The 27,930-nt window shown below is 41.4% G+C and overlaps 1 protein-coding gene across 1 annotated transcript; it reads right to left on the bottom strand.

Moving 5' to 3' along the window:
• Positions 1-92: 92 nt before the first annotated feature.
• FAN1 (FANCD2 and FANCI associated nuclease 1) lies at positions 93-26,952 on the bottom strand. Its single transcript, XM_086471292.1, has 13 exons — positions 25,610-26,952; positions 20,311-20,451; positions 19,082-19,277; positions 13,963-14,196; positions 13,336-13,467; positions 11,977-12,085; positions 11,131-11,250; positions 8,644-8,808; positions 7,522-7,690; positions 3,770-3,873; positions 1,496-1,690; positions 1,167-1,295; positions 93-327 (listed from the first exon to the last, which is right to left on the bottom strand). Exons 1-13 carry the CDS (start codon positions 26,904-26,906, stop codon positions 190-192), a joined length of 3,129 nt encoding a protein of 1,042 aa, XP_086327418.1. The 5' UTR covers positions 26,907-26,952; the 3' UTR covers positions 93-189.
• Positions 26,953-27,930: the final 978 nt, after the last annotated feature.

Below are 27,930 nucleotides of genomic sequence, written 5' to 3'. Positions count from 1 at the left end.
AGTAAATCATACTGACAGCCTTCTCAAAGTATTTTTTTGGATGTTTTGTGCTAAAAATGACTACAGTAATGTTCCAAGAAACCAGTATTTTATAAGAAACTACTTTTAATAAGCAGCAGCTGGTAGTGTGTGTCATGCCAGTTCCTTCAACAACACCCCACGTTACCTGTGTGATCAGGACCTCTGGGGTCAACTGAGGCGTTTACTCTTGCCTCCAACTGCCTGCACGTGGCAAACTTCCACAGCAGCACCCAGCTTCTTCAGTTCACTCAGCCAGAGCATCTGCTTGGGGGACAGGCGGTCGTTGGGGCCTTTCACTTCCACCAGCTATAAAGAAAGGGGGATGATCAGTAGTGTGCCTGTGGAGGAACTGAAAGATCAGTGGCTCCCAGACTAATCTAAGTGTTCTTTTATGGCTGTTACTTGCAACAAAAATAATACAGATTTAGCACAATGGAAGGCCCGCTGTGTGCTAAATTATTAACCCGTGTTTCAAAGTTTAACTGCAAGAGAATGAGATTTTTATATAGTAAATATCCACCAAAACGCAGATACTGGTGAATGAAGATACCACATACTCAAAACCTGAACATCTGCACCCTCTCCTGTTCCAGCTGCTACTGCCAGCAACTCAGTCAGATGTTCTAGAGAACTAATTTCTGCTTTTCAGCTGTTTTATAAACATGTTACAAGTTGCTTGAGCAGCTGAGGTGCGCAGTGGTCATCTAGTACCTATTGCACCTATGTTCAAGACCAACCATGATGGTTTACTCAATTTCTGTAGCACAGCCAGACATAGTTGTAGCCTTATGTACTAAAGTGTTTGTGTAAGTGGTGACACTAGCACCCCTTGCTAACACCAGGCAGAATGTGCATGACTGTTTGGTAACAGTTGCTTTACGGTAATTTTAACCGAAGACCTATTCTATAACGATACCTAGCCACCTCCCAGTGTTCCTCCTTAGACCCATGAAAGCCAGAGCAAAATGGGATGGAATAGCAGAGAAACCATCACCCACTACTTGCCATGGCCGCTGGGCAGATGAGCAGCAGGTTTAACTCCACCACAACAAGAAAATAGTTTGTATGGGCTGACAAGTGGAACGTTTTATACTTAAGGGTAAGACAGGCTGAGCACTGAGCATTTCCGTGATCTCCCAATATACCTTAAACTGATTAGTGTGAGTACGCCACACAACCAGGTCAGGAAGTCCCCCTCTGCAATGACGTAGATCTTTGGAAAGTCGTCTAAAAACACCGCTCAGAAACATTCCTCCAAGGCAAGACACAAGGCTCTGTAAGAGAAGTTTTGGTAGTAACAGTACTTGGGATTAGGGAGAACTGGGCTGAGGTCCCTACTCAATTCCTCCGTCCCACCACTCACCATCATGCTTGGCTCAGCGCCTCAGTACAAACTGGGGGCACGCTAAGGCCTTGTGTGATTTACCAGCAAGCCTGACCGAATGGGGTCCCATTCTGGACAACAGGTACTTGCCTGGACTTGCTGGAGGGAAGTAAAACGCCCCCAGCTGACTAGCGCTGCCGCTTTTCCCTCGTGAGGGGTCCAGATGTCAGCGATCAACTTTGCCAGTGTCTCTGTGGAAGCTGTATGAAGCTGCTGGAGTCTGGCCTCAATGACATCCCTCCTGTTCTCATAGAAGCTGTCAGTGTATAAATCCAAGGGGAACGTCTGTATCAAAAGGTAAATACAGCTCTGAGGAGCTACCAGCAAAGCAGCGATTCCACGAATGACAATGCCCTGCTTCATATTTTTCTTATCACAACTACAAATTCACTCAAACACTGAGTTGACTTACCTCATACATGTCCACCACATAAACCTTTATTAAATGGGAGAAGATCTGCATATATTTTAACACCCAATGCCAGTGCAACCAATGCTGGCCACATCTTAGCCTGTGCTCTGTGGGTTTCTGGCTCCTAGACAGAGATTTCCTTTCCCAGACAACAAAGAGCTATGTGCTCCCTGAAGTCTCCAGGCAGTAACGTTCTAGTCAGGCTTTGGTATCGGTGTGAGGACTGTGCAGCAGTTTGAGGTGGAAAGACCAAAGCAGTGATGAAACTGGTGTGTATCACTCAAGCTGCCCAAAAGCAGGGAGCCTTGTGCACGGCACTGGACACACCAGTGTATGAAGTCACTGCAGCAATCACTCACTTTGGAACACGGCTGAAAAAAGCTATCATCATGTAGTACCTGAGTGCCAGTCTAGCTTTCCAAAATCAAATGCAGAGCACTTTTAGAAAATGTCGAACTTCAGCCTTACACAAACTGCTGCCGCCACTAATCCCACACAAACACAGGCTAGGAATGACTGAGAATCGGCTGCAAGCTTGCAGCTCACCCTCGTTCACACCTGAGGCTCATGACAGCTTTGCTCTGCATCACTAAGTAAAATGTAGTTAAAAAAAATATAAATTTGTAAATGAGCTGTAAATACTGGGCTTGTTACAAACATACAAGTTTGGGGTTTTCTTTTTTTTTTAAGTATGTGTAATCTGCATCTAAGATTATATAAAAGGAAATGTATTTAGAAAGGCAAGATCTACAGCAAGTGGTAGTTTGCACTGACAAAGAATACTGACTTTTAACACCACTTTCATACAATTACGGCATCTCACAAGAAGAGCAGCTACTCCGTAAGAAGAACTCTTTGTATGAATTCCGTTTACTGGTATTTGTACGGCCTGTGTGGCTACAGTAGTCCCCTTCCTTGTCCTATGAGCCTGCAAGTGCCTCCATAGCCCACCTCAACATTCCAAAGCAAGAAAGAAAGACAACCATACCTCAGCTGTTCCTGCAAATAGTATTCAACCCCAAACCTAACTGGTCAGATGACTACAAGAATCAAGTAGCAAAAAGCAAAGAACAGCTGTTGTTAGTAAGTAAGTAAGTCGCCTCTTTTCATCACTGAGTAGCTCTCCAAGGATATGACTAAGAACATACTTATAATCAAGTGCTCATGGCTTAAGAAATTATTTCAAGTCACGACTGTAAACAGACTCATAATCCATGTCAACACAAACCAGGTTAAACTTCAGATTAGTGGGACAGTGACTGACTCACATATTCATAGTTTTGCGTTTAGTCCTATTTGCCTACTAAAGTGATTGTACTAAGTCTCTAGGTTTTTTACATCCTTTGCTTGAGGAACTATGTAAGGATGGCCTTGAGGGAACTGTAGCCCCAAATTCACCTGGAATTGTTATTAATCTTAGGGTGTGGCAGGGAGTTGTTGCTGGTGGGGGTGTAGTGTTGTTTGTTTCTTTGACAAAAAGGAAGGATGACCCCAAAAGCATAAACATGTTGGGGGTGGACCAGGTGGAGGTGTTAATAAACCTGAGTTTAAAAATGCAACTTCCCTTTAAAGGCCACTGAAAAGAAACAACTCTTTTTTTTCTTTTTTTCAATTGAATGTGTCATCTTCAAATGAGGTGAGCAACGCTGTGGTGTAGCAGTATTCCTCCACTGAACCATAAAGGATGCTTTGACCAGTGAGTTCAGCTACAGACACAGGCATTTAGCCAGATGAATCGCACCCTGACAGTCAATCCAGACTTAGTAGCAATTAGTCCCCAAGGAGCCCTTTAGTAACAAGCCCAATGTAACAAATAAAACCCAAGTAAATACCAAGATTTGTCCGGAAAGTCCCTCAGAATAAAATGTTAATTCCAATTAAGATTTTAACGTGGTTACAGAGTCTACAGCAAGGTGTAAAGAAATTAACTAAAGAAAGCCTTTGAAAACTACCTGATAGGCATTTCTGAAAACGTCGGGTATGTCGTCCAGGAAAATGATATCCCACATGAGAATACCATACAGCGTAACAAATGTTGAGCCTTCCCCATGAATACCTAAAGGGCAAAATTTAACACAAATGGAAACATTAATTTCTCCAGCAATCTCACATGAAGAGGTACCAAATCATCATGATGCGAAACTGAAACAGGCTATGTTCAGGTTTATACGCAGCTGAAGTCAGGATGCAGCAACATTACAGCACCAAGGTGTAAATGCAGTTTATTGCTTCCACAATTTGCTAATATTTCCTACTTCCAGGCCAGAGGCCTTCATTTGCAGCTTCGGACGAAGTTACTATGTCCTGTCATGAATAAGGTTTGCTGTTCTAACTGTAACCATTTGTAATACACAATTCATTTTAATTTTTACACTAAAAGAATAATGTATTAGTAACAAAATGTTTCTGTATCTGCAACTGTTTTACATTATACATACACACCTACATGTAAACACCTATATGGAGCTATACATACACACATATGTATACATGTATGCACAGAAGTATGCGCTGCAAAAAGTGATCACTCAGCAGCAGCAGACCAATGCTGAGCCCATGTACTAAAATGTAATACATAAATTACAAAAAGTTTGTGTATATAAACATTTTCTACTACATTTACAGATATATGTATATATACACACACATATGGATGTATGTATACATGTATGTGTATGTGTAATAAAACAATTTTTATATGCATACAAAAACATTTTGTTACCAATGTATTGCAGTTTTGAGTCTTACTGGCTGACACTGGCCTGCTGGTGACAAATGACTGCTTTTGCATCATTGTTCTTTTTTTTTTTTTTTTCCATCCCTGTCACTCACTGAATTGTGTATATCAGCCCACGACAGGTGGGTTTGGGGTTTGCGGTTTTTTTTAATATATAGAGATGTATAATATGTATACATACACACACATTTATGTGTGTACATACATATACAGGTATAGTATGTATATATACATGTGTATGCGCACAGGCATAAAAGGATATGTATATGTGCATATCTCTCTCTCTCTCCTCCCTCCTCCTCCCACCCTCCCTCTCCCCCTCCCCTCTCTCTCTCCCTCCCCCCCCTCTTGTGCATGCACATCTGCATGTTTTTATAGATCAAAAAAATTGTGGTGTGTTGGCCATGGATGGGGAAGAAAAAGAAAGTGAGGAAGAAAAAGAAAGGAGGAACACAACCCTCACGGGTTGAGATAAAGACAATTTAGTAAGTGACAGGGAGGGGAAAAAACCTAAAAAAAAGAAAACAAAGGTGATGCAAAAGCAATCCCTCGCCAGCAGACCAGTGCTCAGCCAGCCCCTGAGCCACAGCTTCTCTGGAAAAACACCCACCCAGCCTTATGGCTGGGCCTGACATTTCATGGTAGGGCACATGCCTTCCCATAAGGCCCGCTGGGACAGCTGTCCCAGCTGGGTCCCCGCCAGCCTCCTGCCCGCCCCAGCCTCTCTCCCCCAGGAGAACGGAGGAAGCCTGGGTGCTGTGCGAGCACCCCCTGGCAGCACCTGCTGCTGCTCACCGACCTCACCCGCAGCGGCACGTGGGCTGCCGTGAAGAAAATTAACTCCACCCAGCCACGTCCAGTACAGGAATGTATAGATCATATATGCTATATATACTACATATACGTATAAAAACATATTTATGATATGTCACATATGATATAGTAATAATAGCTAATATGTAACATATAGTATATAGTACATAATAAAGTATACCATAATAATGTAACTATTTAAATATTCCATAAGTAATTATAGAGTTGTATATATTTATAGCATATAATTGTACATGTGATGTATCTAAATTTACATATGTTCTATATTATTATACTATTACAAGATATATGCCCTACATCACTATATATTCATATATGAATTAGTTAATACACATTATATCTTGTATCGTGTTATACGTTAGATATGTTCTGTATTACTATATTAGTATAATATTGATAATAATATATAATATAGTAAAAACATAATATGTATTTATAGTATATAATTAGATCTCGCATATTGTATAATATATAATATATAGTTGTTATATTTATTGTATATATATTTATAATACATAATTGTGTATTATAGTGGAATATTTAGAAAATATATTATCTAAATCATATTTAACACATGTATGGACACACGTACATACATGTATGTGTACATCTATATGTGAACGTACATATAGAAGTGTGTTGATATGACCATATATACGCACACACACTTCACAACCTCTCTGGGCAACCTGTGCCAGTCCTCAGTTACCCTCATAATAAAAAAGTTTCCTGACGTTCCTATATCTACACAGATGTTCATACAGATATGTCTCTCCCTATGCTCACATACACATATGTCCATACATTTATGTGTCCATACACATGTATGAACATATACACATATGTGACCAGAGGGACACATGTGTATCTGTGGCCACAGCTAGAGCCACAGGAACAGCAGGAAGCACTTGTGCACTGCGAGGATGATGGAGCGTTGGCCCAGGTTGCCCGGAGAGCTGGTGGCATCTCCATCCTCGGAGCTACTCGAAAGCTGGTCATGGTCCTGGGCAGTTGGCGCTCTGCGGCCCTGCTCAAGCAGGGGTTTGGACCTGCCAACCTCAACCATGCTGTGGTGGATATGCTGTTATTAGCCTATTAGTATAATGTATTATACATATCCTATGTAATGTTACATAGAATACATGTAGAGAATGGAATATATGCCGTATGTTCTATAGAACACATAGTATGGGGGGGGAGGGAGGGAGAGACTGCGCATGTGCACGCATTAGCACCCGTGTGTGGCGCTGGCCAGAGCGTTCCGCTTCGGCAGGCTTCCCGCTAAATCACGCCTGGCCACCGCGTGCTCAAATCTGTGCTGAGCCACTGCGCCAAGCCTGAGGGTGAGTGGTCGGGAGCGAGGAATCGGGTGGGGACTTGAGCATAATTCTCCCAAATTCTAACTATTGTCACCTTCCCATTTATCCTTGTCTGACAAGGCCACTTTTCCTGCACCAATATTTGGGAACATATCAATAATAGAAAATCATATTAAAATATATATTTTATATAAAAATATAACCTGCCTGCCTTTTTGTATTTTGCTTTCTTCCTGTAAAACAGAGCTATATATGGTGATTTGTCCATGGCTTTGCACAGCTCTTAAGTTGTAAAAATATATGAACAACTACTAAAAGAGCTGAAAATAAAGCCTTTTCAAAAGAAGCTGCCAGGTGTCCTGCTATGGTATACACTGATTTCAGGTTCATCTACTACCGAAAATCAGTGGAAGTTTACCTTTCCTTAATGACACTCCCATAAATGACACTGCTAGCATTTTACCCTTAACAAAGAAAATAGCTGTTTGCTAGTAAGAAAGGCAAAGTGAGTGATTTCCTATGGAGAGAGAGGAGAAACATTGGTTTTTTTCTGAACACATTTCAAAACCACCTTAGGTATACGAAGGCAGCAAATAATTAAAGGCCAGGAAGCAGGTCAGGCGGAAAATACATATTAAGAGTACTTTGGTAAGGAAATTATATGGTGGAGCTGTCTGGGAAGGAAACAGAATCAAACTGAAAAGTGGTCTAATGAAATCAGCTAAAACTGTTCTACGAATTAAACTGCTTAATAAATTGGTTCTTTACTCCCACAGTTAGTTTATGGTACAGAAAAAAAAAAAGTTGCCGTTACCCTGATCAAAACCATTCTGCCTGTAATGAGTTAACGCCAGCTCCTCAACTGAGCACATGACTGTGGAGACACTGACGTCTTCACCTCCTTCTTCATCACCAATATCCTCCATCAGAAATACGGATTTTCCCATTCCCATCTGAGGACACATCTTTCCTTTGATTGTAACCTAAAGACGTTAAAGAACTAGTTACTTTCCAGCATCACATTTAGAAAGCTTTAGCCTAGGTATTTGAATCTCTCCTAAAAACCACATTCTTTCTCTTCAGTGTTCTTAAAATCAGAACTAGACTTGTTTCCAAAAATCACCTGAATAAAATTTAACCTGCCATTCCCTTGAAATCATTCTGTTTAGCTTTTATAAACTGGAAAATTTTTCAGAAAAAAAATGTCTAGCAATAATGCTGGGCAGATGGGAATGAATTCTTTCTATATGCAGGACCAGGAAGAAAGAATACAGGTGACTGAGGAGACTGAGTCTGGACTGAGAAAAAGAAGGGCTCCAGGGAGATATGTGGTGACGAGGCCGAGAGAGAATGCGAGACTCTGCTCTGACTTTGCCCAGATACAATTCTGTTCGCAACAGTAGGGAAAAGAATGAGTTAAAAAAAATCCATTCCAATATGATCTAAGTGCAGCATATTGCAGATTGGCATAGCACATATTTAGAGTGCGTAACTCCCGAAGGTTACTAAAAAAACCTTGCATTTTTTTGAGCCATTAATCTAATGCTGACAACACGCTAAGGTTACTATTATTACTTCTTCTTACACACAAACGTGTGGCCTGAAGACACCAGAGGCAAGCCACTGATTTGATCAGACTCTTCAGACAGAAAGGTTCTGAGAGTGCTGCTGGTAAATTAGCAGAGTTCATAGCAATGTATATTAAATCAGCCTACAGCTGAGTAACTTCAGCTATGCAGCTATTTATTAAATGAGAAATATTTGTTTCCAAGAGGCTGTTGTTTTAGAAACACATTCGTATTCATTTTCCTGCAGCACAAAGTCAGAGGCTGGTGCACAGCACATAACAGCAGTCTCCCAGATTATTTTTTCTTGTCAGAAGAAACGAGATCTCATGAGTTGGTATTTCTCGGAAACCACTTGCAACTTTACTTACATGTGTCACGTCCTCCACAGTTATGACTGGCAGGTCATGAAACAGGCACCTGAACTGCCTGCAGCTTGGCGAGTCTCTGATCCGTAGGGCCCGCTGGTAGAGAGAGAGACGATGCCCAGTACGTACAAATGGGTCTGCCAGCCCCTTTCTAATGCAGTCAATGGCCTATCAAAGAGCAAGGTCACAAGCAATAAATTAGAAAGACCTATGCATATCTGTCTGTTCTCACTGAGCCCAAGTGATTTAAGGAGCAGAAAAATGTGAATGCAAAAAGCAGCATGTAAGACAGGGCCACCTGTCTTACTTATGTACTGAAGCTCTAACTAGTAAGTAGTATTTTGCACTAGTAGGCTTCTGGACTCAAATTTGCACTAGTAGAGTAAAAAGAAACTACTCTCCATTTGTACTGATCAATGTAAGATTAAGGAAGGGTAAATTCTACTAAGTGACCAGAAAAAAAGAGTTTGTTCTAAGGTAAATCAGTTTAATATTTTTAAGACATCCTTAACAGCGTGTAATATGGAAACAGAAGGCCCACATCAGTTGTGAAAGAATGTACATACAGAACACATTTTAGACTACTGCACTCCTGCACTGAAGAACACCCAGGGTTAAATATGGACTCCAAAAATTAATTCAGATCATGGTTCTGAAATGCTCTCTTTCTGTGACTAGAGGAAGGCACTTGGTCCTAATTTATAAATAAGGAACTGAGACTAATTCTTCCTTTGTACAACTTCTAACTCCAAATCTGGAAAAAGCTTGATATGGGGGTATAAGATGCAGAAGAGGCAACAGCAGACACTTGACACCCTATGATTATTATTTCCTTTAAACAGGACTTAGAGAATTAAAATGCAACACAAAATACAAGCATTTTAATCCCAGTTCTCAACAGCCTTAGTGAGCAAGGAAACAATACCAAGGACAAAAAAAGGCATTCTCTGATAATTGTAAATAACTCTACAACTGCAACTGTTCCTGAACGTAAAACTTTTTTTAAGGCCTATTTTTCATTGCCAAACTAGTCAGGTATCTTAGGTGTGTTTAATTAGATAGGTCTTCTTTGTCTTTTAGTTAAAAGTTAATTTTCAGTCTGCCCAGACTTCACTGTGACCTACAGAGTTTAATTTTCAATCACTGACAGTATTTCTCCTTTGTATGTAACAGACAGGAAAAACGGGCATAATCTCCTGTACTTATAAATCCTCAGACCAGCAGCTGATAGAACCATCACCTGCTGTTTCTGGCACAGAAAACTCATGGAACTGCAACTGAGCCCTAAAATGAGTCAGACAGTGGCTTCTATGCCTTGTGGCTCTTGAAAAGAAAGTCTGTGAAACACTGGTGCTGGCTCACAAGGAATTCAAAGGCACAACCTGTACCGCAGCTTGCAGTTTTCTCTGGTTCCTTTATATTCTGCTGCAGGAACCTTTCCAGAGATGCCAGAAAGTTGCACAGAGATTTATAATAATCCCTGCACACAACACCTGCCATACCCAAATGGTTATTTTTCTCTCATTGGGCTACATGCCAGCTAATCACTTAGGAAACTCAAAGACCACTCACCATGTACACAGTGTTTCTAAAAGCCCAAACTGCATCAATCAGACTTGAGACTGGCAAATTTACCCATTGCACAAATAACATGTTTTGCTGGTACAAACACACCTGCTGGGGTGTGTGTCCTACCAGAAGGGAAGAGGGCAAAGTTTCAGCAAAAGCTAAGATTACCTCAAAACTTCTTGTCCCCTCCTCTATCCTCCTAACAGAATTAGACAGATCAGGATGAACACAGGCTGTATTACATGCTATCTAAAACCATTAACATTATTCTTTATCAGTCTAACGGTAGTCAGTTAAGGTTTCTCCTGTAGCACTATGGACATAGTTTAAATTTGCTGTTAAACACTGATACCCCTGCCAGAGCTGTGTACAAGTAACAGACTAGAAATGGCGTTGTCTACCGCTTAAGCCCTTACAGTAGAAACCCCACACCAATATACAGATACAGAAGACAACCTTCTCCCCACTGGCAACAGTCAGTCAAGGACTTAATTGTTTGTTTGAAAACATTAAAAGACGTCCTTCCAATCATGTTTCTTTTTTTCATTCCAGATATGGCCTCATCATGACTCAGGTTCAGAAGCAGAAGTGTTTACCACAAGAAATTTCTCTGCATCTCACACATTAGGCAAATTTATAAGGCAGAACAGCAAGGAAGCTGCTGCCTGATAACTCCATACAATCCTTCACTCGAAAAGGTGTTCTTCTATGCAACAGAAAAAAGCAGGCCAACCAAGGATGAGGGTACACTCAATATTCAATTTCTTAGGAGAAACTAGCTGCCTGACCTTGGGATTCCTACCAATATCTGCATTTTTAGGAGAGCCTACCCCGCTGTTCTTCTCATATGAAATATTTTTAAATGGTTTCCGACAATGACTGCAGTGTTTCCTGCTTTAGAGCATGCAGTTGTGAAAATACCTTCTTAGTGTTTTTCAAGTGCTGATGTAAATTCAGAGCTAGGCGATCCCACCATCGCCCTCTGCTGTCAGTACAATACACATCCTGAGACAGAAGAGTCTGCAGCTCCTGCACCGCTTCCTGTAGCAACAGGATTATATCTTTATCAATTGAGTTAGAAAACCAATTTGCAATTTCATTATATAATTAGCTTGTCACTTTCCCTTCTAATTACTGGGTACTACAAAACTTTGGCTCTGCAGAATTCAAAGGCCATTTTTACTCCAGCACCCAATGTATTCAAGTGCATGGGTGTATCTTAAAAAGTCTAGAATATTTTTATGTAAACTTAAAGGTCAGCTGCCAAAATACAATACTTTTTTGTCCTTTCTGTATTCCTTATTGTGTATAAGAAAGACCTGAATATTATTTGTTACCTTTTTGCAGAGGCAAAGTCTTTTTCAGAATAACTGGTTTGCTCTAACATGTAAGTCAGAGGCCTCTGGAGATGTTAGCTCCTAAGGTGAAGAGGCAACAATTTCATAGAAGACTTTTCTTCTAAGATTTTCTTATTTAAAAGCAGAAACCAAACCTACTGAAACACAAGTATCTTTAAAAAACGAAGCAACAATGTCCCAGAAACAGTCTTATGGTATATCACACAAGGTAAAACTCCAAAGCATAAACCAAAATCAAAACAATGTAAAATTTTCTAAAGTGGCAAGAGAAAAAAAGGCTCTTTTTCCCATTAAGAGAACTGTAGCGAGTCCTGGCAAACACTATCACCATTTTCTAGCCATGTGAGAAATGTAAATTGAAGTACAATGCTACGTTAAACACGTATTCCTATTCACTTTGTCACTTTACCTTATACATGTGAAGTCTCTGCAAAATTTCAACACCTTGAGAAAAGATTCTTGTATACACCCAGCCAACTGTGAAATGTCGCAGATACTCAGGTAACGCTCTATGATAGCTGAAAGATAAGAGCAGCTCAGATCAATTTAATGATGGCAATTGACATTCTTAGAATTCTCTTACTAAGAATACTTATAACTCAAGCATTCAGAAAAATTAAATGCTTTATATATCAAAGTTGAACTGAAGTGAGTATTCCAGCTGCAAAGTCAAGAACCCAGAAGTAAGAAAACAGTTTAGCTGAGGTAGCAGGTGCAAGCTACACTCACACAGTACATTTTGGTTTCAACAATAGTGGAATTATTAGTTACTAATTTTACATCAGATGCAAAACAGTAATTTATTACATCACATTTTGTTACTGCCAACTTGTTTTCATAAGTTAATTTTAGAAACACAGCTGAGCAAAAGAAAAAGGCTACAACAGGCATTTCCTGCCACAAAAGACTAACACCTTTTGGGTAGGCACCTCTAGGTTTCAAGACAAAGTCTTTTGAATGTCTTATTGAAATCAAAATAGGTTTTTCCACTGTCTTCAGTGTGAAATGGAATTGACCTCCAAATGATGCTCCATGAATATTATTTTAAATCAGATGCCCTTTCTATGATTCTATAAACGTGGCACTTCGGTACATGGATTAGTGGGCATGGCTGTGTTGGGTTGACGGTTGGACTTGATGATCTCAGAGGTCTTTTCCAACCTAAGGATTCTATGATTCTATGAAAATGAACATAATGCCAAACATAAGCCTTCACCTTTCTGCGTATCATTAAGCCAGAAAACAAAACAATGGAAAGAAACACTGATGAAAGACGCTTCATAACCAATACACGTTACTGCAGTTCTCAGATCTTTAGCAACGTTTTTGAATGATACCCACTTGGAAGTCTGAAGCAGCGAATAACCCAGTATGTTTTCCCCTAACATTTGCAACATTCTTTTGTTCACAGTGAATTTTAAATTCTGCTTATTGCTATTTGTCTAAAAATCCTAAAAACAAACTACAACAAGGGAAAAATAAGGCTCTTGTCTTCCTGCATTGGCACACAGAACAGAAATGGTTTAGTACTTTATCCATGCCTACCAATTAATTCCCAAGGTTTTATAAAAAAGGCCTTTTCATATAATCACTGAAAAGCTAAACAACAGAAAGTTCAAAGTTTTCAAAAACATCAAAACTTCTAAATTTATCAGGCTTAAATAATATCACTAGTCTATAAGCCTCTCTCAAAAGGAAAAGTACCAAAAGTAAGATAATACACTTCATAGCTGCGTTTGAACACGAGGGCTAGTTTCCAGTTTACTACCTCAAAGAGGGGTGATTTTTCAGTTTGTTCCAGGTTTCTTTAGCATATGTATATAGATGATTAGCTTCTTCCCAGTTCCCATTTACCATTGCAGTGGCTATATCATTTGATAAATGAGCAGCAGTTGCATACCTAAGGGGAAAAAAAACCCACAATAATAGTATTAGGCTCAAAAAGCATGTATAGTTAATAGAAATACATCTCTCCATACGATAACTTCAAAAAACTCCCTTTCAGTCTCCAAAGACATTGAACCATGCAGCCAACATTATTTCTTAATCTTGAAGGATCAGCAGTTTACAGTAGCAGGGTACATGTTGTTTAAAATTTCTTACAAACTAGAGAATGTATTTTTTGTTTTGTCCAGAGGCCATTTTAATAATCATCACAGCAAATGAAGAAAAGACTTTAATTAGCAGATGATCATGACACATATAAACATGCTAGTTTCGAAATGCAAGCCACTGTGAATGACAAGTCCCACCTGGATACAAAACTGCATTTAAAATCACTGCAAAAGTTTACATCTGGAGTTCTACACGATGAATTCTTATTTGCCTACACAAGTACTGCAGTAAAGCTTTTCCAGAAATAAAGAGATTTCCAAACTGACAAAGCTCCCCCTACCTGATAAGATCTTCTCTGTCCTGGAAGACCGGTGTTTTCCTATTTACAGTGTAACTGGGGAATACCATACGCCCCATGTTTACCATAAGGACTGTGGAGAGCTGGCCTTGACCAGCACTACCAGCTTCTTCATCCTCCATTGACTCAGACAGTGAAAACAGCAGCAGAATTCGAGAAAAGACAGCCCGAGGGCCTTTACAGACCCTGACAGATTTTCCAGCCAGGGCCTTCACCCTGGAAAGACAAATAAAATTATTGTAACGAATGGTTTTTACCATCACTTATAAAAATTCAAATATACTGAATGAAGTATGAGAATAATTTTGTTTTCAAGCCAATTAATTGTAAACTTGATTTTCCTTGAAAGAAGCATCTTGAGAAACTATATAGTGCATGCAACCTCTAGTAAAGAGATGCAAAGAAATGCATTAATTAATAAAAAGTTTAAGGGCCAAATTTCAAGCAGAATAGAATTGGAACTAACTGCCCTTCGGGTGCAGCCACTGCTGTGCTACGCCAGGCAGTACCAACAAGCAACAAGACATGGTTTGCTATTAGGGCAATGTTTACAGACCACAATTTGAGATCCCTTGTTTTAGAGTACCTCCATTAGCACATCTTCATCCAGCCTTTTCACAAAAGACAAGATTTCTGTTACTTGTCCACAGAACAGCAGAGATTTAAAACAGGATTTTCTCTGATCTCTGATCTAATATTTCAGCTGTCAACTACAGCAAAGAGCATTACATATTCAAAGTTGATGTGGCCAAGCAAGTAATTATCAGCTCCTTTTATTGGAGTACGGAGTAAACCAGTGCCAAGGACTTTTTTGGAACGTAACTAATTTTCCCAGGTTCCTTTCCATTTCCTGAATACATTTTTTTTTCTAGCCTTCCTTTGTATAGTTTAAGCCAATATTCTGAAAATTTCATTTTGTTTCTGTTAGATATTTATATAAATTATGCATCATGCATCCTCCTGTACTTCAAATATCTACTATCAAAGAGCAAAAAGGAAATCTCAAGTGACACAAAGTATCTTCATACATATTTTCTATACCTAGATTAGAATGAGGAAACAACTGCAACTCCTTTAATTACATCATCCTTACTTATCACAAAGTCCCAACATCCTCTAACACAAGATAATCATGGCTGTGGCTATGATCACTTCACCTGTTTTCCTCCGGACCAAATGAAGTGCAATGCTAGTGGAGACAATGACACTAGTGTGAAATACTATTTTTAACAGAATGGGAACGACTAGAGCTCCTATTGTATTTTGAAAATGACAAAGACCAAACAGCACTATTTTAAAGAAGCTAACCATACTATGCAAACCTCCCAGCTGTGAAGCTCCACAAGCCCAGCACTAAGCCAGCATTAAGCCTCTCTTTTGGCATGAGGAAAGAAGACCTTACTGATTCAGGCACCACTGAGACGTGGTGAGACAGCTCCTATGACTGGAGTGTAGGAAGAGATGGGTAGAGGCTCTTTAGGAAAGACAGGCAGGGGAGAAGAGGAGGGGGTGTCGCTCTTTATGTCAAGGACCAGCTGGAGTCCACGGAGCTTGGCCTGGGGATGGATGAGGAGTTGACCGAGAGCTTATGGGTCGGGGTTAGAGGAAAGGCCGGGGAAGGTGATATCATAGTGGGGGTCTGCTACAGGCCACCTGACCAGGATGACCGAGCAGAAAAAGCCAGACAGATAGGAGTGGCTTCGTGTTCACAAGCCCTGGTCCTCAAGGGGGACTTCAGTCACCCAGATATCTGTTGGAAGGAAGGCACAGCAGGGCACCAGCACTCCAGGAGGTTCCTGGAATGCACTGACAAGGGACAACAGGTGCAAGCTGGAGCACAGGAGGTTCCACAGTAACATAAGGAAAAACGTTTTCACTGTGAGGGTGACAGAGCCCTGGAACAGGCTGCCCAGAGAGGTGGTGGAGTCTCCTTCTCTGGAGACATTCAAAACCCGCCTGGATGCGTTCCTGTGTGACCTGCTCTGGGTGGTCCTGCTCTGGCAGGGGGGGTTGGACTAGATGATCTTTTGTAGTCCCTTCCAACCCCAAACATTCTGTGATTCTGTGATGACAATTTCCTTCTTCAGGTGGTAGAGGAACCAACGAGACGGGGTGCCATGCTGGACCTTGTTCTCACCAACAAGGAGGGGCTGGCGGCTAACATGAAGCTCAAGGGAAGCCTGGGCTGCAGTGATCACGAAATGTTAGAATTTGAGATCCTCAGGGCAACAAAGAGAGTATGCAGCAAGCTCACTACCCTGGACTTCAAGAGAGCAGACTTTGACCTCTTCAGGGATCTGCTTAGTGGAGTACCATGGGATGAAGCTCTGAAGGGGAGAGGGCCCCAAGAAAGCTGGTCCATATTCAAGGACCACCTCCTCTGAGTCCAGGAGCAATGTGTTCCAAAAAAGAGAAAGGCAGGCAAGAATGCCAGGCCTGCGCGGATGAACAAGGAACTCCTGGACACACTTAAAGACAAAAATAGAATTTACAGAAAGTGGAAGAAAGGACAGGTAGACTGGGAAGAATACAAAGAAGTTGTCTGAGCAGGCAGTGATCGGGTAAAGAAAGCTAAAGCCCAGATAGAATTAAGTATGGCCAGGGACATCAAGGGTAACAAGAAAAATTTATAGGTGTGTCAGTGATAAAAGGAAGACTAGGGAAGCTGTGGGCCCTCTCCGGAAGGAAACAGGAGAACTGGTCACAAGGGATATGGAGAAGGCCGGGGTTCTCAATGACTTCTTTGCCTCAGTCTTCACTGGCAAGGGCTCTAGCCGCACCGTCCAAGTTCTGGTGGACTTTTATGATGGAGTTACAGCATCAACTGACAAGGGAAAGGCAACTGATGTCATCTGTCTGGACTTGTGCAAAGCCTTTGACACTGTCCTGCACAACATCCTGGTCTCCAGATTGGAAAGACAAGGATTTGATGGATGGAACACTTGGTGGATAAGAAATTGGCTGGAAGGATGCACTCAAAGAGTTGTGATCAGTGGCTCAACATCTGAGTGGAGACCAGTGACAAGCGTTCGTCTGGGATCAGTACTGGGACCGGTGCTATTTAACATCTTTGTCAGCAACATGGACAGTGGCATCGAGGGCACCCTCAGCAAGTTTGTCAACAACACCAAGTTGTGTGGTGAGGCTGACACGCTGGAGGGAAGGGATGCCATCCAGAGGGACCTGGACAGGCTTGAGAGGTGGGCCCAGGACAACCTGATGAAGTTTAACAAGGCCAAGTGCAAGGTCCTGCATCTGGGTCAAGGCAATCCCAAGCACAGATGGAGGCTGGGCAATGAGTGGACAGAGAGCAGTCCTGGGGAGAAGGACTTGGGCGTGCTGGTGGATGACAGGATGAACACGAGCCAACAGTGTGCGCCCTCAGCCCAAAAAGCCAACCGTATCCTGGGCTGCATCAAAAGATGTGTGGCCAGAAGGTCAAGGGAGGTGATTCTGCCCCTCTATTCTGCCCTCGTGAGACCCCACCTGTAGTACTCCAGCTCTGGAGCCCCCAACACAAGAAAGACACGAAGCTGTTGGAGCGAGTCCAGAGGAGGGCTTCCAAGATGGTCAGAGGGTTGGAACACCTTTCCTACAAGGACAGGATAAGAGAGTTGGGCTTGGTCAGCCTGGAAAAGAAAAGGCTCCAGGGAGACCTTATAGCGGCCTTTCAGTCCTGAAGGGGGCCTACAATAAGGCTGGGGAGGGACTTTTTACAAGGGCCTGCAGTGATAGGATGAGGGGGAATGGTTGGAAGCTGGGAGAGGGCAGGTTTAGACTAGATACAAGGAAAAAGTTCTTCACCCTGAGGGTGGTGAGACAGGTTGCCTAAGCAAGTCGTGGATGTTCCATCCCTGGAAGTGTTCAAAACCAGGTTGGATGGAGCCTTGAGCAACCTGGTCTGGTGGGAGGTGTCCCTGCCATGGCAGTGGGGTTGGAACTAGATGATCTTTGAGGTCCCTTCCAACCCAAACCATTCTATGATTCTATGATTCACGTAATAATTCTTCATGGAGGGATGATTTTAAAGTTCTTCTTCCAATACTAGGCCTCTTTTTATACAAGGAATTCCGAGGAGAATCACACGATAGATTTTGGGGAGGAATATTTGTCCAATAAACACAGCTGTACAAAACTCGACAAAGCTTTGTTTGTCTCTCATTTGAAACAGAACACCAGAGGAAAGCCAAATTATGTTACTGAAGTAAAGGCAGTACATACTTGTATCTGTCAGCTTTCTACCCAACCTGCATTTTGTACAGAAAGGATTCCAAAATTACTGAGTTCAGACCCTAGTTCTCCAGCCTACTAGACAAGCTAAGTGCTAGACAAGCAACCTTTGTTTATATGTATTATTATTCATTTACTTTTTGGCATCCATTACTAAGAGAGGCAACTGCGTAAGAAAGCTTATAAACTCCAGAACTGACTTGTACCCTGGCTATAACTTTAGTCCATATTCCTAGACTTTTTGCGGATGTTCATAGCTACAGATCCAGCCCTAAACACCAAGAATGGTAATGCTACAATCACTGCTATTAGGGCAGAATGACACCTTAAACCTGACTCTGGACCCCTCAAATCAAGGGCATCTGATATACACAGCTACAACAGCCACAGTGAAAAACTTCACAGGAAAGAACAAACACTTGGTCAAGCAATCTTTTCCCTTTAAAATACTGCTGAAAAGGAGGCTTTATGCTAAAGTACAATCACAAAAAAAAAAAGATTATTGTTCCCCTCTAGTTCTACCAGCAAACGAACATCAGATACTCGTTTTAATAGCCAATGACTTTCCCTCTATCTTCCTAGATGTTTTTCTGCACTGATTTTGCTTTAAATAATTCAGAAATGTTTCTCTGTATAACTGAGTAACTTTGGAGATAGATAATCATGCCCACAGCTGAAAAGCATGACATAGTTAAAAAAAAAGTCTAATATTTACCCTTCTGTTTGACCCACTGTGAATCAAAATGTAATGCAGCCCTTTGTTATTCATTACTTTACTAAATGCATCCGTTTCTTCAAAAAGTGTCTAGATTGAGTCCTCTGAAGCAGAACATACACACATTCACCTGCAAATTTAACTATAAACAGTTACCTTTTTAAAATCACTGTCCCAATACCAGCCTGACTCCTGCTGAAGACTGAACGTTGTTTTGCCAACCTCAGAAAATCATCCACAAGTTGCTGTTTCTGACCACCTGGGTTTGGCAAGTGAAAGATCTTTGCCAATGTTTTTAGCTCAGGGGCTGAAAGCAAATCCAACCCTTCACACAGGTCTTCCAGTTCAGATTCTAAAAGTAAAACGATCCACATATATTCGTAATGTGCTATACATATACTCTCAAGCAACAGCTCAAAGTATAGTACATTCATATAACCTAGTATGAATCTAATGATTCAGATTCTTCAAACACGTATTACTGATGCTAGCTGATTCAGCTTGAAATTAATTTTCATCACAGGCTCAGTTTGAAGGAATGGAACGATCATTAAAAAAAACAACCTTTGCCACTTCAAAACAGAAGCAAATACAAAGAAATTCTGCTGAGTAACAAACAAAATGCTGAACAGAAAAACTTGTCTTCCTGATGATTAAAACTTTGCCCAATGCAAAAGAAAAAGCGCTGCCAGAGAGCAGCAAAAGCAGAGCTGCTCAACAAGGGGGAACGAGCCAGGAGTCAACAGGGACCAGAGCACTGGCAGTGTCCTCACCAACCCTGGTGCAGTCCCACTATAAACGAACAGAAGGTGCAGAGAAAACGCCCTGATAACAGATTTCGCTGGCAGCCCCAGAAAAGGCATGACAATAAATCAGGTCCAGGGTCAAACTAAAAGTTGAGCCGGACAGAAGACAGAGTCAAGACTATGATTGACGTCTGAGGTCCACCCACGGGACATGGCCACAGGCAAGACTGGCCACAAACACCTGCAGCGGCTGGAGGCCCAGCCTGCCAGGGAGGGCCAAGGCCAGGGACAGGCTGCCTGCGAGACAGCTCCAGGCAGCACGGAAGGATGTTCAACAGAGCTCCGGGACCCACGCGCAAAGGCTGCGCAGGACAGGGGCTGAGGTGAGACTGGGGAGGGCAGGTAAGCACTATTGTTGCACCCACAGCCCTGATATTTATATTTATTCAGCTCTCCTTATTATCTAATTTGCACTAACTGCTTTTATTATTAATTTAATAAAACTCACCTACCTGAAATCTTTATTCTGCTCCTCTAAATCTCAAGGCACAGACAAGCATGTAGTGCATTAAACTCTAACATGACACAACTGCAGATTTTATTTGTAATATTTTTAACATTTATTAATGCTGGCCATACCTGTTTGCAGAAATCCGGCTTCAGCCAGTTCTTCAATTATTGGTGACAAATCCATACTTATCTCTCCATACTCTATTTTGTTCACCTTTAACCAGTTCAGCTTGCGTTGAAAAAGTCTCACATATAACTTCTGCCCACCAACTGCAAATTTTATTTAAAGCAAAGGAGGATAAAAAGAAAATTAAATTCTAAAACACAGTACTATGCATAATTACTATGTTAACCAGAAAAATTACTTTTGTGCAGATATCCTCTAAAACAGATTTTAAGTCCGCCCACGTTCTATGAGCAGACTTGGTAAAATACCAGGGCTTACCTTTCCAAGTAATTATTGCTCATTAGAATCCTTAAGCTTTGTAGGTAGAAAATTATTACAATGTGTTTTGTAGGTAATGAACCTTGCTAAAATTAATTTTGAACAGGCCTACACTTTAAGAAATAATTTATTTTCTAGGAAAAGACAACTTCATTTTTCAAACTCTGCACATTGTGATGGTAGGTCTTTTTGCTTTCTTTAACACTCATTCAATAACCAAATATTGATGCTGGGGAACAAAATAAGCTGTAGTCTGACAGAATGATTTCAGAATCACAGAATACCTCTCTGTGTAGTACTCTTCAGATTCTTATTTTTCCAAAGATATGTTTAATTTTACTAATATATCTATTGAAAACAAGGGGAAAAAACCCTCCTATCAATTTGATTTTTATCAGGGAAGTGCTCTCTTAAAGTACCTTGTAAAAACACTTTTAAAATACTAACAATGCTGAAACCCAACAAAATAGCTTATTAAATCTTAGCTGAAAATAATCTCTTGTTATAGTAACTACGTGCTGAATGTAGCATTCAGCACCCTTTGGAATACTTAATTCATCCCTCATTAACTTCTAATTTTTTCATCCCTGTCTGCTGCTGCTTAACTGAAACTGATCATTAATAAAAACAGACACTGAAACACTACTAGACCTAGATATATTTAAGAAATGCCAGTTAACTTGTACATGCTTATTTAACTATTCTCCTGTCCTTAAAAACACTTTTTCAGCCTTTTTTTAAAAACAGAATGTTTCCAGGATCAATCCACTGACAGAACTACATTCAGATGCATAAGCCTGTCCTTTTCTCTGTGGAGTTTTAACGTCTTTGGTCTGTCTACGGTTTTTATAACCCCAGAAAAAGGTCGAGTTAACGCATGAACACCCTTTCTGCAGACCATGGAAACCAACCACACTGGGGCTGCAATCCAGGAAAGGCCTGTGAGGACTGCTTCCTCTCTAAAGGATCTGAATGACAAAGAGAAGGTATCATGCAAGTAATTAATTGCTTCTTAAGCATCCTGTCTGCAGTACATTACCTTTGAAGGTTTGGGGGATTTTTTTTCTTTTGTGGTTCTTAAGAAAGTTTCAGGTGTATCACTGAAACAAAAAATTAACTCTAAGTTGAAATATTATCAGCAAAAAGATGCAGAAGATCTTAGAAAAGATCAGCCTCTATGTTTTACGCAACAGGAAAAAAAATTACATCGTGAACTTCTGTTCATTTTTTTGTACCTCAGTTCCACGGGTGACTATAAATCAGTGTTTCTCAGATAGATTTTTTCTGTCGCATAAAAGTTGGAAGGAGGATTTAAGGAAGTGTATTAAGTAGTGTCACTAGAACGATATGCTTCATTTAAACTCTTCCAACTGCAACATGTGGTGAAATTAGACATGGAGAATACAAAAAATATTTAATCTTACACCTAAGTTCAGACAGATCTCATCTTGAGCACAAAGCCTGACATTACACTGCAGATTACTTGTTATGGACACACCACTGCTTTTCCCTACTTTTATTTACTGTCTCTAGTACTCAAAAAATTGTCAGTGCTCTACAGCAAACATAAAGGCCATCCACTTTTGAGGAAACTGGGCAGGAAAGGACTGCTTCAAATTTAATGCTTTTAAAAATACCATTCCTTTCATAAAAAGCATTAGAGAGAATTCACTGAAGAATGGTAGGCATGGTAGACATTTTAGCAGAAAATAATTAAATACTAGAGAATACCTATGTTTAAGCAACTTTATAGTGTTATGCACATATGTAGTTTTTTTTGCTTGGGTAGAAATTCTAATATGGAACAGATAACCCATCTACCTGAACTTTTAAAGTATTCTGTCTAAGATTTCTTGAAGGTAAAGACACCCATCTGTCACTTGTTCAGAATTCATTATCTATTGACTTAATGCTATCTGATCACTTGTCATAGCTGAATCACTGAGTCCTTCCTGCCCTGCAGAGACTGTTTTGTGACGCCAGCAGTCAGTACAGACATGCATTTATCAACACCACTTTGCAGTAATTCTTTCTGTATTCCAAACTCCTGTGAGAGGGGAATACTGAAATCACACTGCTGAAAGAGAAACAAGCACTAACAGAACAAGTTACTATTACTGATCAGTGTTGTACTCATCCAGAGAAGGGAGTGTGGAAATAAGGAAGCTGTATCCTGAATGTCTCTTTTAGTATTTGTCAAAATAGCCAAAGCCTGTGTTCACTAATGACCTCACTGAAAGTCTATTCCTAGATCATGTTTGGATGTAAATGATACGCATCTACTGCTTGCCTCAAAAGAGCCAATAACAAGAGTTTTGCCAATTATATTCCATTCTTTCTTTATATATTCCAGTTCTAACTATCACAACATAAACAAGGCATTATCAAGCTCCAAGATGTCACCATATACACATTTAGGTGGAAAATGTTAACTATTGTAATATTCTTATGGCCTCGAGTGAACCAAGAGGCTCTGCAACCCCACCCCAGCCCCCCCAGGTTTGGCTGCTTGTGTTTAAGGTCAGCTCCCGTACAGTGCAGCTGTGCAAGCTGGGCTCAGGCTGCTGGGAGGAACGGCGGCGTGGGGCTTTGCCAGGCCCTGCCCTGCTTCACTCGGGAGCTGTACTTAGGCTCAGGCTGGTGGCCTGTGCTCTTGCCTAAGCTCTGCTGGGGCGTGCAGTGCCTGGCCAGACACCTTGCTGTATTGGCTGCACCTTGCACCTGTCCTGTCACTGCCTACTTGCCTGAAGATCTGCCACCACTGGAGCATGGCTGACTGCAGTACTGGCACTGGGGCCGCTCTGCTCTTCTTCTTTGGGCAATGTGGGCTTGTGAGCTGCCTGCCCCGCTGTCTGCTTTGGCTCCTGGCTTATCTTCCCATGCAGAGTAGTCTGCTCTTGCTGCTCCCTGTGCTCCCTGACAAATGCAGTCCTATGTTATGATTTCATCTTACTTACAATGTTGTAAGTTATGTTAGTATTATTATTTAATTTTTAAAATGTTTGGTGTTACCACATAATTGTAATTATTACCATAAAACCTGTAAGAGCTTAACTGTGACCAAGTAACCACTAGAGAAACACCTGTGTAAGTTTAGAGCCCTACTTCCTCCTCTGGAGTTTCTTCACCTTTTTAGCAACCATCTCTTAAGGTGGTTTGAGTCAGCTCAGCTGGCTCTTCCACTAAGGCAAATGAAGAATGTCCATATGGTCCTTTCCAGTTGCTAAACTTTGGAAAAAGATCTTAAGTCAAAAAGACATTTCTGAGATTGTTTGACCACAGTTTAAGTACTTCCTAGAGAAATGGATACGCACTGACTCAATTTTGGTTTTTAAGGAACTACTTATGAGGGTTATGTTTCTTCCTAAAAAGCTCAAGCCAACACTCTTCCATTTCTGTCACTCAGTATCCGGCATTAAAAACCTTGTGATGTCATATACACTACAGTAACCTAACCTCATTCTGTTATTATTCTCCACATCTACACAAGTTATTAGAAAAACACTTACTGAAAGCCTCCTACTGGCCTTGGAAAAATTTCACATAATTGCTAATCACAAGTCATGACCTTGATATTCTCTTTTGTAATGTCCTGTGGTGTCAATCTGCAATATCATTTGGAACTTTACAGAAATAAACATTAAGTGACTAAGTGCTCTAATCAGCTGTAACAGTTTTCTTCCGCTTTGCAGGGTCTAAGGACTGCTGTATGGTAGTGCAGAAAAAATGAATATAATACACAAAGAGGAAGAAGACCAAAACACGTGACTGTTTCACACAGGGAAATACTACTCTTTAGTGTGATAAACTTTACAGCCTCCTAGTTAAGCCAAACTCAATTAACACAATACATTAACAACTGCAGTCTGCTTCTGATTTTTTTTTTTTAATTATTATTTTTACCAGCAGGTATGTATGCAACTGTCACTTTTGTATGTTCAGCTCAGATGCATAAACTGAGCTCATATGAACATATATCTAAAAATACTTTGTCAGGCAGCTGTATATTACTGGTAATCCACAGTAGCTTAGAAAAATCGAAATGGTTATGTCTGCAACACTCTGAGATACAAATTCTCTTGTGGAAGTTGTTACAAGCTTATTTCCATTTTGATGCTCCAGGTTTGAAGCTCAAGTGCTGGTAAAACTACTCTTAACTACAGATTAAGACAAAACATAAACACACATAAAAATCTGGAGGGTTAGTTTTAACTTGCATCATTTCTGCCACACTTTTGCTGTAAAACTTACATGAGTATAGGATTCAGACAACATGTCCACTTTGCATCTTGTCTAAATATGGAGGGTTTAACTCTCCAACGTTCTGGCTCCTACTGAAATTATGAGTTAAAAGTACTAAGCAACCTACAAGAAAAATGACTGTTAATTAGTAACTAGCATTCTAAACATTGGATAACAATCACAGGGACAACCTCAGATTCACACCAAGCGTGAAAGTGTTGCTGAATCAAAGCTCAAAAATGACACATCAGAAGTATTTTTTTCAAGGTCTATGTATCCAGCCCAGGCCTCCTCATAACCCCATTCTGTAGAATACTCATATGTATTAACCAACAAAAGCCTGGTGTTAACTGATAATTCTTTTTCAATGCTATGAATTTCCTCCCTTGGAAACATCTTTAAACGCAGCAGGACATTGACTTAAGATTCTAGAAAATAGTACTAAAACAAACAGTAAAAAGAGTATTCCAAAAAAAGGAGGAATATAGATAATCATTGACTCCTTATTTCTTACAAGTCTCCACTATTTATCATTACCTTCCATTAAAGTCACATCAGGAAAGTTTACCTACAAGAAGCCACGGAGGCATATGTCTCCTGAGAAAAAGGACCTTCTTCCCTTAAGGAATTTATCAAGTTAAATTGCCCATTGATAGAGCACTCTTCACATAAAACTACGTAACAGTTCTCTCTACAAGAGGTAATGTGAAAATACATTTTAAAAAAAAAAAAAAAAGATACCTGATAATTTGCAGAACTTGGTTATAATGTTCATATCTTGCTCATCAAAGAGTCTGACATCATCTTCGTTCTCCAAGACTGCTCGCAGCACCACTAGAAAATTCTGGAGGTAATACGGGTGCCCAGGAGAGCTGTGCACAGAGGTAACCTCATTTATTTTGTCTAAAATGTCCCCAATGGAATTTTGAAATTCTACCTTTTCCACGCTTTCTGATGAAGTATGATTAATCTCATCCTTAAAGTCTTCATGAACTTCCACAGGAAGTACCTGCACATCACCCTTGCTAAAGCAATTTTGTGTGCCACAGCTCACTTCTGGCTTGGAAGAAGGAATAACCAGCATGTGAGGTTGAGTCTTGACTTCCAAACTATTGGTCAGCTCTGCTGAAGCATAAATGGCTAGACGTCTTTCAACTTGATCAGGACTAGGTATTGTACCTTCAGTCCTACTTTCCGTTTTGGTGCTCCTCGTACCAACTGGTAACCTTTCGCCATCAATGTTATCAGCTGGTAACGATATCGGAACAACATCCACAAGGTCTTCTCCATTACATTTGTTTGTTTGTTCTTGAAATTCAGGTTCCTTTGAAAAATTTTGTTCCTGGCGCTCTCTCTGAGCCAGCTGATTGTCTTCCTGAGAACTACCCCCAGCATAAACCTCATCATTATCATCCCATGCTGCAGTGCTTTCGCACATACTGTGAACGGCTGGAGGTGAAGTCTCGATCTCTTTATACACGATTTGCCTTCCCCCCTGGATACGTCGTCTTTTGGATAGTTTAGATGACAAGCTTCCCAAAGAGACTATTTTAACTGTTTGAGCCTGTGGTTCACTGTTAACACTACAGATTGAACTGTTATTGCTAAAGTAAGGACTAATATGTGCTGCACTGCCTTCTGTTTTCAATAAACTGCTTTTGAAAGGGCTTGTTTCTAGATTTGAGGGGGTTTTTGAAAAATATGAGCTGGAATTGTCGTTCGCATTTGCAGCTGGGGGACTCTCATTCCTAAAAGAGTTGAGTGCTGAATCAATGACACCAGTCTCACCACGGTTTCTCTGACACGTTTCATCCATGTGCTCATTTATTCCATACCTTGGCACCATCTTCCCACACATGGGGCAGGTAATTTTGGCAGGGGGAACGTTATTAAAAAAGGAAATAATAGAGGAAGATGCTGAAGGTATAGACGGTGTTCCTTTACCTTCCACTTTTTTTGTTGTTCCTTTTTGCTTATTTTTACTGAGCGACAAACTTATTCGGGATCTTTTAACTTCTGCAGACCTAGTTTCTGCCATTACAAAACTTCAAAGCATTTATGCGGCACAGGCAACTTCAGCCCATATTTCCTTATCCTGTAATACTTAAAAAGACTTTTCTTGGCTTTGCATTTTCCACCTATAATCCTCTGACATGCCTCCAAGAAAGAAAAAAAAAAAAAAACAAGGTATTGAATGAAAGCTCTTCTAAGGTACCAAACGCACCCAAGATGAACAGCGGAGAAGAAAAAACCCAAACCCCTAAAACTGGGACAGTCAAGTCATCCTTAGCTACTACAGTGCCCCCTTTCGCGGCTCACACCCACCCCGCGTGCCCCTGCCCGGCCCCGGCGCGGGGTCTCGCCGCATACGGTCCCAGGCCCCGGCCCCGCGCCGGCCAGGCCCGCTCCGGGGAGGCCGCGCTGCCGCAGGAGCTGCGGGCGGCTCGGCGCGCCCTCCCGACGCGCTTCCGACGCGGACAGCGGCCCCTCAGGTTTCTGAAGCCGATTCTGCTACCGCCCGGCCCCGCCGCTGCCCCGCCCCGCGCGAGGGGCCCTCCCGCCAGGCCTGGCTTTCCCCACGCACCGGCGCCGCAGCCCAGCGTCCCTCCGCCTCGGCCGGCCCGGGCCGTGAGGGCAGCGCGGGGCCGCCGCGGGGGGCGGGCGCGCGCCAGGGCCCCGCGCAGCATCGGTGTCCGCCCCGCGGCGCGCAGGTGCCGGCTCCTCGCCCGCCCCGCCGGCAGGCCAGAGCAATGCATCGCCGAGGGCGGCTGGCAGACCTGGGGAGCAGATTGCGGAACGTGGGTACGGCACTCTGAGGAACACGGACGAACCCAGATCTTATTTTAACCATCTCTACCCTTTCCTTTCCAACACCGGGTGAACAGCAGGGGTGAGCTTTCTTCAGAAAGAGGAAGTAGAAGGGCAGCAGCTGGAACTTTTTTTTTTTTCCATTCGGCCAAGAAAAGAGCAAATACCGAAGTATTTCTACCCTGAGAAAATTTATTTAAGTTAAAAGATACCATTTGCTTACTCCGAGTTCCTGCATGCTTAAAAAGCTTGTG

Source organism: Leptosomus discolor, chromosome 11, assembly GCF_034619465.1.
Source record: "Leptosomus discolor isolate bLepDis1 chromosome 11, bLepDis1.hap2, whole genome shotgun sequence".
NCBI classification, from domain to species: Eukaryota; Metazoa; Chordata; class Aves; order Leptosomiformes; family Leptosomidae; genus Leptosomus; species Leptosomus discolor.
This window is presented reverse-complemented; position numbering and strand designations above follow the sequence as displayed.